Here is a 15,095-nt window from a genome sequence, read left to right as displayed (position 1 = left end):
TTACTCTGTACCGTGAATTCAGCTGAGCTAACACTGAAGCAGAAATTTTGACTTTAGACTGGCTGGGCCTGCCCCTGCGAGTGGGTCAGGTCCATGAGTATCTCTGGGCATCTCTAAAAGCGAGCATGCCGGTCTCCCGGCTGGGTCAAACTACTCTCATCTCCTGGTCATATCAGTAGCTCAACTTGCAGGGTCACTTTTTGTGGCACCCTAGCTCTGAAATTTAATTCCCCCCTATTTCCTTTGGCATCCACTCTGAATATATCTGGTCATGATTTGTTGAAAGAAATTGAATTCGTGCTATTAAGTGGGTACCACTTCCCAGGTACTCTACACCTCAGGCAAATTCATAGCACAGTTTTCAAAGTTTGCACATGTAGAAGCACTGATATGCCCTACGAGGTCACTAGGAAAGGTAAGTGAACATCTTCCATCCCAATGACAAGACAGGCTCTTGGGAAATGATCACTGATCAGGAACAAAGAATAGTCATTTCACATCTCCCTTCCCTTTCACAAATGAGGATCATCTTTAAAATCCATAAGAAATGTATGGAATTCATTTAGGATCTTTTTCAAAACCCAGCTCTACCAAGAGACCACTATGTGAAGGTTGTGAGACACAGGAGACAGGGGAAGGAAGGCACAAGAAAAAAGGGATGAGTCTTTGCTTGTTTCTGTGCATGTAGATGCAGGGAAATTATCACTGGTCTTCTTGGACACAAATGGAGGAGCTCTGATTTATGACATAATTTCAGAGGACTGTATACGGGGGGCTGATGGACAAGTATCAAAGGTGTTAACTGAATTCTCAGGGGGAAAACCTCCCTCTTTGGAAAGGGATTCCCTCCATGTTTTTGATTAGGGCACAGTTTGCAAAAGGCTCTTGTTAAATATAGGGTAAAAGTCATTATAATACATGTATCCTATCTCAATGATTAGATTATCAGATTATTCCCACTAAGCAGAAGTCCAGAGAACAGAACTGGACTTAATTAGTATAAATCAGTGGTTCTCAACTGGGGGCAATTTTGCCCCTACCCAGAGGACATTCGGCAATGTCTGGAGATATTTCTGGTTGTCACAACTGGCAACCAGTGGGTAGCAACCAGAGATGCTGCTAAACATCTACAATGCACAGCACAGCTCCCCATAGCAAAGAATTACTCAGCCCAAAATGTCAATAGTGTCAAGGTTGAGAAATTGGTATAAGTGAACAAGAAGAGAAAAGGCTTAGGTGCAGCATGAGATACAATTTAGGAAGAGTTAAAGGACACAAAGAAACACAAAGAAACATAGAAAAGGGAAAATCAAAAGTGTGAAGGACATACTTTATCAAGGATAGCCCCAGATAGAGCAGAGAGAGCAGAGCCCTGGAAATGCCATAAAGGTGGGGGCCCATTGCAAGGGCAAGGTACCACACATAGGAAGAGAAACTCAAAGGGAGGAAGCAGTGTTAAGAATTAATGATGAACATGGGATCACGTCACATGCATTGCAAGATGGTTAGCAGCATTCCTGGTCTCTACACACTAGACGCTTGTAATACCTCCTGCCCGGCTGTGTCAACCAAAAATACCTCCAGACATTGCCAAATGTACCCATGAAGTAAAATCGTCCCTGGTTGAAAACCATTCTTCTAGAAGGACCTTTTTAAATTAGGAATGTATTTCTTCCTCTTATTATTTCTATCATCTTAGCCTTTCTTCTAGGTTCAAGTTTCTTCTTTTCTAAAATAGGTTTTTCAGTCATTCTTGCAGTAGGTGTACATTGGGTACACTTTCCCAGTCTTTTCCAAAAAATGTTCTTATGATGATCTCCCTCTTCAATGATCATTTGGCTGGATTCAGAATTCTGAATTGACCATTATTTCCTTCAGCACTTTGAAGATAGCGATGCACTGTCTCTTGGCCTCTATAATTACTATTGGAACATCTATCCTCAGTTCAATTGTTTATTATTTGTGGGAAATCTGTTTTTTCCCTCAGATTCCTAAGATTTTTCTCTTTGTTTTTTGCTGACTCACCAAAATATGTTTATATGTGGATTTATTTTTACTTATTCTGCTTGGCATTCATTGTTTCTTGACTCAAAAGATTTGTGTCTCTCATCAATTCTGGGAAATTCTCAGCAGCTGTGTTTTTAAAAATATTCTATCTCTCTTCATTCTTTCTATTCTCTTAATCCAGACAGGATTTCTATTAAAAGTATGTTGGACATTCTCATTCTGTCTTCTATATTTCAACCTCCCCCTTCTTGTTTTGCTATCTTCTATCTCTTTATACTGCATTTGAAGTAATTTATTCAGATCTATCTTCCAGGCCTAATTCTCTCTTTTAACAGTGTCTAATCTGCAGTTTAAATGGTCCTAGACAACATACTTCCTATATGCTGGGCTCTACACTGACCAAACAAATACATGAGTATGACATTAATTCTCAGCTCAAGAACTTTCCATCTAGTAGGCTAGCCATAAAAAGAAATATAAAAATAAAATTACATTACAGTCAAATAAGAGCAGAATTCAAGACGTCAATAGGAATTCCCAATAGAAACAGAAAGAATGACTAAATATGCTGAGGGGGAAAGGGAAAGAATTCACAGAGGAGGTCAACTCTTAGCTAGGTGTCTTCAATAAATTTTCTAGAATAAGAATGTAAGGAAGAGCATCCAAGCAGTTGGCACATGTGAAAAATCATGGACCTTTAGGGAACTGTAAAGCATTAGGTGTAGCTACTGTGTGGCTGCATCTGCGGGGAGTGGTGAGAGATGCTAGAGTCAGTTAAAGCTAGTTAGGAAGGCCCTCACGTATCACGTATAAAGTGTTTAGGCTTTCTTCTACTGACAATGGGGAAACAACAGAGATTTTTCAAGTCAGGGAGGAAGGCAGGGAGGGAGGAAGGGTGGAAAAGAGAGAAAGAGATGAATTTGGCAAACTAACCCCGAGGACATGGAAGAATTAAGATGTGGGGAGGCTGCTCTAGTCCAGTAGAGATGATGAGAGCTTGAGCTGAGATGGTGCCATGGGGATGGAGAGGAGGCTCTGAATTAGAGCTATCTCTAAAGTAGACGATGAACATGTTAGCCAGCTGGCTGCGGAGGCTGATGGCCAGCAGAGGCTTAAAGCATGAGGACACCCAGTTTTTGGCTTGGGAGTCTGGATGGGCTGTGGCACCATTAAACAGAATAAGAAATTCAGCTTTGGGACTTCCCTGGTGGCACAGTGGTTAAGAATCCACCTGCCAATGCAGGGGACATGGGTTCAAGCCCTGGTCCAGGAAGATCCCACATGCTGTGGAGCAACTAAGCCCGTGTGCCACAGTTACTGAGCCTGCGCTCTAGAGCCTGTGAGCCACAACTACTGAAGCCCACGTGCCTAGAGCCCCTGCTCCGCAACAAGAGAAGCCACCACAATGAGAAGCCTGTGCACCACAACGAAGAGTAGCCCCTGCTCGCTGCAACTAGAGAAAGCCCGCGCACAGCAGCGAAGACCCAATGCAGCCATAAATAAACAAATAAATTTATAGAAACAAAAAAAAGATAGGAGGGGGAAAAAAGAGAAATTCAGCTTTGAGGGCTACCAAAAAGAAAGTTCCATTTGGACACATAAGTTTTGACATGTCTGGGATATATCCAGGCTGAAAGTTCTGGTAGGCAGTTGTAAATATATCTTTAAAGTTTGTCAGAGAAATAAGACATGGAAATATCACTTTGGAGTCATCAGCACACAGCTGGGAACCAAATACAATGGAAGAGAGTGGCTGAGAATCAGTTGGTGGCAGAAAGTGACCAAAAATGTAAGTTGTGTGGTAGTGATGATGCAAGTTGTAAAGCTTGGTTAGCAAAAACTGGGTATCAAACCTACTCAGAATATCTGAGATGGAGACAGTTTCCAAACATTCCTCCTATGGTTCTCTCAAATTCATCTTCTTTTGATTGAAGAAATAATTTAATAATATCTTTTGCACTCAATGTGTTTTTACTTACATATTTTAATGTTATATTTTATATCACATTTTAATACTTTATTAGTAGTATTTTAATAGCATATTAATTAAATAATTTAATAACAAAAATGTGTGTGTGATCACCTAATGTGAAAACTTCTTTCTTAGCACTTATAACACTGAATTAAAATACTTGATTTACATATCTGTCTCCTCCTGCAGACTTTGAGCTTCTTATATGGGGTGATGCTTTACTCAATTTTCTATCCCAAGGGTTTACTGCAGTACATGACACACAGTGGAAATTTAGTATGTATTGGATGGATGGATAGATAAATGGATGGAGAGATGGATGAATGGAGGGATAGAACAAGCCAGACACTGTTTTTCTAACTTAACCTGCTACAATTAATTTACTGATTAAAACATTCTCTGCCACCAAGAAGGAGCATTGCATCCAGGGCCACCATGCAGTTTCACAGGTTGTTAACTGCACAAGGTAGCAAACAGGATTAAGTAGAACCCAACCTAAGAAGAAACTTCTACACCCGATGAAATTAGTCACACGATGAAGGGAAGGAATGATGGAATAGGGTAGTGGCAAGAGGGAAAACAGCTCAATAAAATGAGAATTTCAAAAGCTCTAGTCACTTAGTGTTTTTTCAGTTGCTTCTAGAATTGTAGAGTTGTAGGGATTATAAATGGAAAAATGATTTTTAAATATGTTTGGAGAATTCTTAAACATGAGAAAACTCCAACAATCAATAAATAATTGTATGGTGATTTTGTGCCTACAAATTGTAAGCTCCTCTACATCAGACCTGAAGTTTATGCAGAAGAAAGACAGATTAGAAATATGAAGGGATGTCTAGCAAAGTCTGGAATTTGTAGGACATTGTGCTATAGTTAAACTGACTTACCTCAGAGTTTTCTTCAAACTAGCAACATATATATACATATATATATAAAAGAAATTAACTCTATTAAAAAATAAGAAGAAAAAGGAAACTGGAATCTTTCACACAAAAAACACTATTAAAATCAATAAATTGCTATAAGAAATCAAATAAATGCAATAATTAACCTATAATCATAATTGAGACTTACAGAACCTACACCAGCATCTATAATTTTCTGTTACAAAATATCCCATGCTTGTTTAATATATCCTTAAGTGTCAGGCTTACTTTGTAAGTATACTAATTATTATTATTAAAAACCAGTTCTTGGGCTTCCCTGGTGGCGCAGTGGTTGAGCGTCAGCTTGCCAATGCAGGGGACTCGGGTTCGAGCCCTGCTCTGGGAAGATCCCACAGGCTGTGGAGCAACTAGGCCCGTGAGCCACAACTACTGAGCTCTGCGCGTCTGGAGCCTGTGCTCCGCAACAACAGAGGCCCCGATAGTGAGAGGCCCGTGCACCGCGATGAAGAGTGGCCCCCGCTTGCCACAACTAGAGAAAGCCCTTGCACAGAAACGAAGACCCAACACAGCTAAAAATAAATAAATAATAAAAATAAAGGAATTCCTTTAAAAAAAAAAAAAACCAGTTCTTTGGAAAAATTCAATATTTTATTGCTAATGGAAAGTTCCTAGGATTGAAGAGAAATATGGGCTTTTAATTTGTTTTTGAAAAACTACAAGTTAAAAATAGAAACCTCCTCCAAAAATCAGATTGCTTCTGAGTGTGACGCTCTATGGAAAAAGACAGAAAAAAGCCAACTCAAAGGGAAATGTGATAAAATGTTATTCCGGCAGCTGCCATTTCACACTCCTCTTTACCATGAAATGCCATAACCTCGCAGCTACCCCTGGCCAAAGGCAGGACTTTATTTCTTAACTTCGGATTTTACTGAACTTTTTAAAGCAAGAGGATTCAGTTTTCAATCATGATAACATCAAAACCCAGGAGATTTCAAACTTAAATATGGAAAATGTTTGAACTTCAGATCATGATTTTTCTACTCTCCAACTGACATTCAATCAGGACAATCAGAAAGATACTCAGTTTTGCAATGGCAGAGCTAATGGTATGCAAATATCCCCCAACGCTCCGCAATATCATCCAACCACTTAACCAAAGACACTTTCGAGGGTGTCCCCCAAGGTGTGTGTGGAGGAACCTCGGGAGTCAAAATTCCAGGAGGGAGCAGCCTGCAGAATGCAGATGCTGAAGCTCACTCCGTGCCATGGACACAGCATTCCCTGGGGTAGAGCCCAGGAATCTTCATTTCTAACCAGTTCTGTGGGGATTCTGAACATTTAGCGAGTCTGCAATCTACTGCTTTAGAGATTGCTCTTGATAATCTGGAACTTCTGCAACATCAGTGTCTCTTCTCTAGGTGGCAGCAACTGTGACTTGTTGAGTGTCATTGTGAATGTTGAAGGTCAACATTCAAAAATTTATCTCCAGAACAGGAATTACACATTGGATTACTCCAACTAAACCTTCATCTCTAAGCACTCTATCTGTAGAAAAACAAAAAAAAGTGGCAGGATAGATTTTGCATAACTTAAACCTCCAACTCAGACTTTAGAAATAAAAACAATTAAGTGGCCAGCCTTGCATGAGTAAAGCTTTCCGCAATTCAATGTGTAATGGAAGTGATAAATTTTAAGACAAGATGTTGTAAACATTTTTCTTGCCCTGATTGTTTAAGTCATGAGCCCCAAAGATCACATAGATCAGTGGTCAGCAAACATTTTCTGCAAAGGGCCAGATAATAAATATTTTAGGCTTTGCAAGCCATACTGTCTCTGTCACAATTACTTCAGCTCTGCCTTTGTCACCTGAAAGCAACCATAGACAATACATAAGAGGTTGTGTCCAATAAAGCTTTATATATGAACACTGAAATGTGAATTTCATGTGTCTCAAAATATTCTTATCCTTTTAATTTTTTCCAACTGTATGGTCTGAATGTTTGTGTCCCTCCAAAATTCATACGTTTGAAATCCTAATGGCTAATGTGATGGTATTAGGAGGCGGGGCCCCTGGGAGGTGCTTAGGTCATGAAAGTGGAGCCCTCATGACTGGGATTAGCGTTCTTATAAAAAAAGACCCCACAGAGGCCCCTTTCCCTTTCTGTCACGTGAGGATACTGTGAGAAGTCTGTGACCCAAAAAAGGACCCTCACCCAACTATGTTGGCACCCTGATCTCAAACCTCCAGCCTCTAGAACTGTAAGAAATAAATTTCTGTTTTTTATGAACTACCTGGTCTGTGGTCTTTTGTTATAGCAGCCTGAACTGACTAAGACACCAACCATTTAAAGTAAAAACTGGACTTCCCTAGTGGCACAGTGGTTAAGAATCTGCCTGCCAATGCAGGGGACGCGGGTTCGAGCCCTGGTCCGGGAAGATCCCACATGCCGTGGAGCAACTAAGCCCGTGTGCCACAACTACTGAGCCTGCGCTCTAGAGCCCACGAGCCACAATTACTGAAGCCCGCACGCCTAGAGCCTGTGCTCTGCAACAAGAGAAGCCACCGCAATGAGAAGCCCGCGCACCATAAGGAAGAGTAGCCCCGCTCGCTGCAACTAGAGAAAGCCCGCGTGCAGCAACGAAGACCCAATGCAGCCAAAAATAAATAAATAAAAAATAAATGTATTTTAAAAAAGAACAAAAATAAAATAAAAACTATTTTTAGTTCTTGGGCTGAACAAAAACATGTGGCAGCCAAGATTTGGCCCATTGGCAGTGGTTCGAAGACCCATGACACAGATCAAATTTGTGGAGCATCATGTATTGCTAGTAAATGAGGTAAGTATTCAAAAATGACTTTTTTGAATACAAGACTGTAATCCAAGATCAATGCCTTGTCACTAAATAGAGGATGAAAATTAAACAAACAAAAAGTCCTATGACAAAACTTGGAATTCTGACTCAGAGTTGATTTCCAGACGACATCTTACCAAATAGAACTAACGCTTAGGTCAAATATTTCTAAACACATCTAACCTTCCTTCTGATACAGCCAAGCTATTAAAGGGCAGTGAATATGGGGGAATTGTTGGGGTCCATAGCATCACACAAGCAGAAATGCAGATGCAATCCATTTGGCAGGCAAATGCATGAAGGAACTTTTAAACACACAGAGTCCTGAATCTCCAACAGGAAGCCAGCACTGTTACCTGCTGTGTCTTGGCTCAGGGTTTCCTGGCTGCTGCTGCTGTAAGAAGGCACTGGAGTGATGGACAGTGAGGCTGGGCAAGACAGAGGCGTGGCCAGTTCAGTCTTGCAAGTGAGGGATCGGTGATATACCGGGATGCCTGCATCTTTGGAGACGAAGAGAGGCAGATCTGATGGGAGGGTGGGTCTGCCTTGTGCATATGGATTTTTCCAGTGGGTGAGCCCAACTGCAACAGGCCCAGCAACGTCATAACCTGGCAAGACAAACACATAAGGTCAGGATCAGCAATCAAAGCCTTATACCGTATTTCTTTCTGTATTTCCCCCAACGTCTTAGCTGCGCATCAAATCAAACACCACTTGAGATAAGGATGCATGTTACCAATAAACAGGCAGGAAATGTCAGACTGTATGGATCTTGTTAACTAGTCAGCCTATGTTTATTAAGCACATACTATGTTCTAGGTGCCCAGTCTTTGCCCTTAAGGAGCTCAGAGTCCAATAAAGGAGATAAGACTTGTGATCATAATGAAAAAAGATAACTGAAAGTCTATTATGTTCTAGGTACTTTGCATAAGTGATTGTAATCCTTACAGCAACTCTACAAGAATACAATTACTATTTCCGTTTTATAGGAAATTGGACCTCAACTTGCCCTAGGTCAAGCAGCCAGTAAGTGCCAGAGGCAGAATTTAAGCCCAGATCTGTCTGGCTCCAAAATCTATGTTCTTTCCCTTTTTCCAACTAACAACAGTACAAAGCAAGATGAAAGAAATAGTTTAAAGTTGGACAAAAACATTCCCCAGGATTTCAGGGGACAAAGCCCTTTCTAGGTGGAGGAACTAGGTCGTGGAAAAGATGGCATGAACTTGGCCTTCTAGGCAAGGGTTGCCACCTAAAACAATCAGAGGGACAGATCTGCTCTGTAGATGTGTTTTGTTAGCCCACATTTTTCTTAATTTGAAGTAAAGTTCAAATTAAAATTGACAACAATAAAAGTCTAGAGCATTCTCAACAAAAATCCAGCTTTCTGTCCTCTCTTTAAAAATCTCTTGATCTTCTCCTAAAGATCAAGCAACACTGGACCACATTCCCATGTGGCAACTGTCAGCTGAAGCAACCACAGAGCCACTCTTTTAAAGCGGAGTAAAGGAACTGCTGTCTGCCGCAGTCCCCACCATTCCCTAATACCTTACTCCCAGCCTGCTTCACTTATTTGTCTTACATGCCTGATCTCTGCAGGCCTTTGCATTTGCAACCGAGGTACAGAATTTAGAAATATAATGTAAGTGTAGTCAGAAAAAAACAAGAATGGAAAGGTAGGTTGATACAAGACAGCTGAGGGTCTTAAATGCCAAGGTAAGAAAATTAGATTTTACTTGCTAGGCAAAGCAATATCCCTAAAAGTTTGTGAAGTGGGGATTGGCATAATCAAATGGACGGCAGAAAAAGGCAGAATCTGTGCCTCCTTCCTCTGGTGGTGACCCCTTCTGGGGAGATTCCTCTGACTCCCCCAAGTTGTCTTAACCACGGTAAAGGGAGGCCAAGTAAAAGGTGTTGGTGTGCAGGGGCTGGGGGTGTGTGGGGAGAAAGTCCAAATTGGGGAGGGGGTGTTGAGGCACCAAGAAAGCCCAAAAGGGGCAACAAGGGAGGAGGCCTGCATGGATCCTGCAGACTGGACGGTGTTGTCTGGGGCAGCCCTCCCACACCATGCGGGAAACCACTTGAACATGGATATGTGTCAAACAGTCCCTGCCCACACTTCACAGCCAAGTGTTCCTTCTCTCTATGTGTCTCTCTCCTGAGCTGAGCATCCCTCAAGGTCAGAGGTGTCTTAGTCATCTTTAAAACTCCCTCCCAGCATTTCTCTATTTGGCTCTTTCCCCTGGCATTCAATAGATACCCACTGTTCACCGAATTCTTCCTAGACCAGCGGCAAGGAGGTGACATAAGAGGCTGTGAAGCAGAGGCCAGGCAAACATTATTAAGGGACCAAATTTAAATGTTGGCAGCAAGAAAGGAAAAGAGGTCCAGAGAGATGCGCAACAATGACGTGGAAAGAAAGGAGTTTGGGGCCACCAGGTAGCTTTGTTTTTTGCTGGCAAGATGTCAGAGAAGACTTATGGCAAACAGAATGGTGGATTTCCTCATCCTCACTGTGGCCATCAGAAGGACTGGCCTGGCAAGGGCTGAAGAAGGTTGAGTGTGTTTTTTTAGACACGAGGAGGCTGAGCTTTAGTGGAAATATCTATGTGGAAATGTCTGGCAGTAGACTGAAAAAAACAACGGAAATGAGGATTAGGAGACATGGGACCAGAGTTGTAAATCTGGAACTCATCCACACTGAAGCCACACCTGATGCCCAGGAATGAACAATCTACTTCACTGTCATAAAATGATAAATCCACTAAAAGTTACAATACTGTCTAATGCTTATTGGCAATGTGCTAAGGGATCTATCAGGACCACCTCATTTAACCTCACAATAACCCTGTCAGGAAGGTACTAATATTCCCATTTGACAGATGAGGAAACCAAGGCTAAGGGACATTATTACTTCCGCAAGGTCAATAACTACACAGAAATAACAGATTCAAGCCCAGGCTCATCAAAGACAACATGGGTGCTCTGGTCCCCTGCCTCGCACTGAGAATACAGGCAACAAGAAGTATTCTAGGAGATGGAATCGGGGTCTGTTTCCCCCACAAATCGCTCTTAGGTTATTTATTCCTTTCTGAACAATTTTTTATAGAGGGATCTCAATGGACCAGAATGCACAAGGAAAGGGACATGCTGACACCCTTGAGAACATGCTGACTGGACTGCTTGAACTCTTCTTGGTCAGTCACCTTCCTAAAAGGTAAGTGGAATACAGTGAGGTGAGTGATTCTTTCTCTGGTGAGGGCTATGGAGCCTCTGAAGATAATCACAGAGAACACAAATTCTCAATGTTCAGAACTGCAATGGAGCCACAGCTGCAGTGGAGGCTGAACTGAATGCTACTGACCCCAAGGCTGCCCCCCGATCCTGTTTGTTGGACTAAACCTCTGATGCTAGTGTGTTTATTTTGTGATCAATATTCTTGGATCTCCCATACCTCCTAAGAGTGTACTGGGGCATAGAAATGAAATTCTAGGAGGCACCATTTGAATTGATGTTCCATTATGTTTTTATTAAAAATGTGAAAACGTATTACCTCCTACTCACACCAGAGAATCCTTTTACAAGAAGAATAATTACAGGACCATGTTTTCCCTCGCCTTGTTGTTTCATTCGGAAACTTGCTTAAATGCCTCTTCTCTTTCCATATTCCCAAGCTCCTTGGGAGTCATTATACAGGGAAGGGTGTATAATATATATCACACACTGTGAAAGCGTTAGGCTTAAAAGTCCCAAGGAACTCTGGACTCCCCATAATTTCAGGTTTTACCATTTCTTTCATAAAATGATAGCTAATTTATAACATATACTTAATTTTGAAAAAATATTGTTCACAGTGCTAAGAAGCCACCCCCTTTTTTTTTTACTTTAGGAAATTACCACATCATTTAATCCAGAAATGGAGTTCATTAGCAAATATATTAATTCATGTCATTGATACAAATGAGCTATGATAAGATCTGCATAATTATGATGGACTAGAAATGGACCAGCCTAAATTTAAAAGCAACAATGAGGTCAAAGTATTCTGGGTGGTTGGTTATCCAACCATCCAAGGGAACAGCTGGTGTCCAAGTGCCCAAGAGGCAAGTAACAGGAATGTCACACTGGTAGCCTACTCACTCTCCCTCACCCACCATCCTGTTCCCAGGTCGGGGGTGGGGTAGAAGCAGGGGTCTCAGCTTTCTCTGAGTTGCATGCCAACACTATCACCCACTAGCCCCCAAATCCTAAACAGAGACATGTAAGGAACACTCAAAATTATAGGCTGTCTTGAGAAAAAAAATATGTTAATCAACTTTAAAGTTCTTAAATCTTTCATACATGAAAAAATGGGAGTTTACTATCAGAAAATAAGGAGTTTTCAGGACTTCCCTGGTGGTCCAGTGGTTGAGACTCCACGCTTCCAACGCAGGGGGTGCGGGTTCGGTCCCTGGTCGGGGAAGGCGCGGGTTCCATCCCTGGTCGGGGAACTAAGATCCCACATGCCATGCCGTGCGGCCAGAAAAAAAAAAAAAAAAGAAGAAAATAAGGAGTTTTCCAAGGGTCTCATGGATAGGTAGAAAAATTTCAGAAGGTGTCACTTTTTCTGTTGATTGGATTTTTTGGCAATTCTTCGGTCAGGACATAGGTTCCTATAAGGAACTACATTAATAGGAAGTCCAGAAGTGTGCTGTTCTCTTAAATGGAATTCCCTCACAAATGAGACACTTCTGTGTGAGATGACTATCCTGTAAGAGAAGGACGGAAGTACAGGAGATGAAAGAAAACAAAAAGAGCTTTTAAAAAAGAATTGCTAGACGACTCAGAGATGTCCTCCCTCCAGTACTTTGAGTATAAAGTTGTTAATTATTTGCTGCTTTTACTATAAATATTTTTAAAGTGCTTTGTACTGGACAGACTGTGGGCAGTGGACACTGCCTGATGACTGTGCTGAATCCACCCTCCACCCACACCCCTTCCTCCCAACAGAGTCACATTTCGTTTGGGAATTCATCCTGCTCCCACGCAGCTTGTGACTCAGGGCAGACAGACCTCACGCTCCCTGACCTCCACGTGGGCCATGATGGGTGTAAAGACCACGATCTTATCTCCCTTGTCAGCGATTTGCTGAAGGGTGGTCATGTGACCAAATCCCATGCAATGAGATAGAAGTCTCTGAGGTGCTTCAGGGGAAAGTTTCAGCTCCTCAAGTGAACACCTGAGGAAGGCACCAAAGCTCCTTTCCCTCTGATCACTGTTGTGCCTGAGTGCAATTCCTGGAACCACGGCGGCCTTGGGGCCGCAATCAGGAAGATAGATTTTCCCAGGAAGGCAAAGGGGAGAAGGTCTTTCACAACATCATCGAGCAGCCTACTCAACCTGTCCTCCCAACAGGCCTTCCTATTATATGAAGTAATAACTTTCCTTATGGTTTCAGCCAGTTTGAGTTTGTTGAAACAGAAGCAACATTCAAGGGCCTTTCAGTTGTCCCATCACCTTCTGAGAAAACTGTGTGACATACCCACTGCCCCTTCAGAGGTGACTTCATAGGTCAGTAAGAACCTGTTATATGAGTTTCCTAGGGCTGCTGTAACAAAGGGTCACAAACTGGGTGGCTTAAAAAAAACAGAAATTTATCCTCTCACAGTTTTGGAGGCTAGAAGTCTGAAATCAAGATTTCAGCAGGGCCGTGCTCTCTCTGAAGTCTCTAGGGGAAAATTTGTTGTCTGCCTTTTCCTGGTTTCTTGTTTGTTTGTTTGTTTGTTTTTTAACATCTTTAGTGGAGTATAATTGCTTTAAAATGGTGTGTTAGTTTCTGCTTTATAAAAAAGTGAATCATCTATACATATACATATATCCCCATATCTTCTCCCTCTTGCGTCTCCCTCCCACCCTCCCTATCCCACCCCTCTAGGTGGATACAAAGCACTGAGCTGATCTTCCTGTGCCATGCGGCTGCTTCCCACTAGCTATCTATTTTACATTGTATATATGTCCATGCTACTCTCTCACTTCGTCTCAGCTTACCCTTCCCCCTGCTCGTGTCCTCAGGTCCATTCTCTATGTCTGCGTCTTTATTCCTGTCCTGCCCCTAGGTTCTTCAGAACCACTTTTTTTTTTTTTTTTAGATTTCATATATACGTGTTAGCATACAGAATTTGTTTTTCTCTTTCTAACTTACTTCACTCTGTATGACAGACTCTAGGTCCATCCACCTCACTATAAATAACTCAATTTCGTTTCTTTTTATGACGGAGTAATATTCCATTGTATATATGTGCCACATCTTCTTTATCCGTTCATCTGTTGATGGACACTTAGGTTGCTTCCATATCCTGGCTATTGTAAATAGAGCTGCAATGAACATTTTGGTACATGACTCTTTTGGACTTATGGTTTTCTCAGGGGATATGCCCAGTAGTGGAACTGCTGGGTCATATGGTAGTTCTAGTTTTAGATTTTTAAGGAACCTCCATACTGTTCTCCATAGTAGCTGTATCAATTTGCATTCCCACCAACAGTGCAAGAGGGTCCCCTTTTCTCCACACCCTCTCCAGCATTTATTGTTTGTAGATTTTTAGATGATGGCCATTTTGACTGGTGTGAGGTGATACCTCATTGTAGATTTCATTTGCATTTTTCTAATGATTAGTGATGTTGAGCATCCTTTCATGTGTTTGTTGGCAATCTATATATCTTCTTTGGAGAAATGTCTATTTAGGTCTTCTGCCCATTTTTGGATTGGGTTGTTTGCTTTTTGATATTGAGCTGCATGAGCTACTTGTAAATTTTGGAGGTTAATCCTTTGTCAGTTGCTTCATTGGCAAATATTTTCTCCCATTCAGAGGGTTGTCTTTTTGTCTTGTTTATGTTTCAGCTTAGCTGTGCAAAAGCTTTTAAGTTTCATTAAGTCCCATTTGTTTATTTTTGTTTTTATATCCATTTCTCTAGGAGGTGGGTCAAAAAGGATCTTGTTGTGATTTATGTCATAGAGTGTTCTACCTATGTTTTCCTCTAAGAGTTTTATAGTGTCTGGCCCTTCATTTAGGTCTTTAATCCATTTTGAGTTTATTTTTGTGCATTGTGTTAGGGAGTGTTCTAATTTCATTCTTTAACATGTAGCTGTCCAGTTTTCCCAGCACCACTTATTGAAGAGGCTGTCTTTTCTCCAATGTATATTCTTGCCTCCTTTGTCATAGATTAGTTGACCATAGGTGCATGGGTTTATCTCTGGACTTTCTATCCTGTCCCATTGATCAATATTTCTGTTTTTGTGCCAGTACCATACTGTCTTGATTACTGTAGCTTTGTAGTATAGTCTGAAGTCTGGGAGCTTGATTCCTCCAGCTCCATTTTTCGTTCTCAAGATTGCTTTGGCT

The 15,095-nt window shown here is 41.5% G+C and overlaps 1 protein-coding gene across 3 annotated transcripts in view; it reads right to left on the bottom strand.

The window, feature by feature from the left end:
- ANO4 (anoctamin 4) overlaps nt 1-15,095 on the bottom strand; it is a 461,908-nt gene that overhangs the window by 428,575 nt on the left and 18,238 nt on the right. For all 3 annotated transcript variants that reach the window (XM_068560975.1, XM_068560976.1, XM_068560977.1), the window contains exon 3: nt 8,076-8,327. In XM_068560975.1, the coding sequence (XP_068417076.1) occupies nt 8,076-8,327 (252 nt within the window). The remainder of the gene's footprint in view (nt 1-8,075; nt 8,328-15,095) is intronic.

Source organism: Eschrichtius robustus, chromosome 13 (assembly GCF_028021215.1).
Source record: "Eschrichtius robustus isolate mEscRob2 chromosome 13, mEscRob2.pri, whole genome shotgun sequence".
NCBI classification, from domain to species: domain Eukaryota; kingdom Metazoa; phylum Chordata; class Mammalia; order Artiodactyla; family Eschrichtiidae; genus Eschrichtius; species Eschrichtius robustus.
Note: the sequence above shows the minus strand (reverse complement) of the source record. Positions and strands in the feature narration are given on the sequence as shown.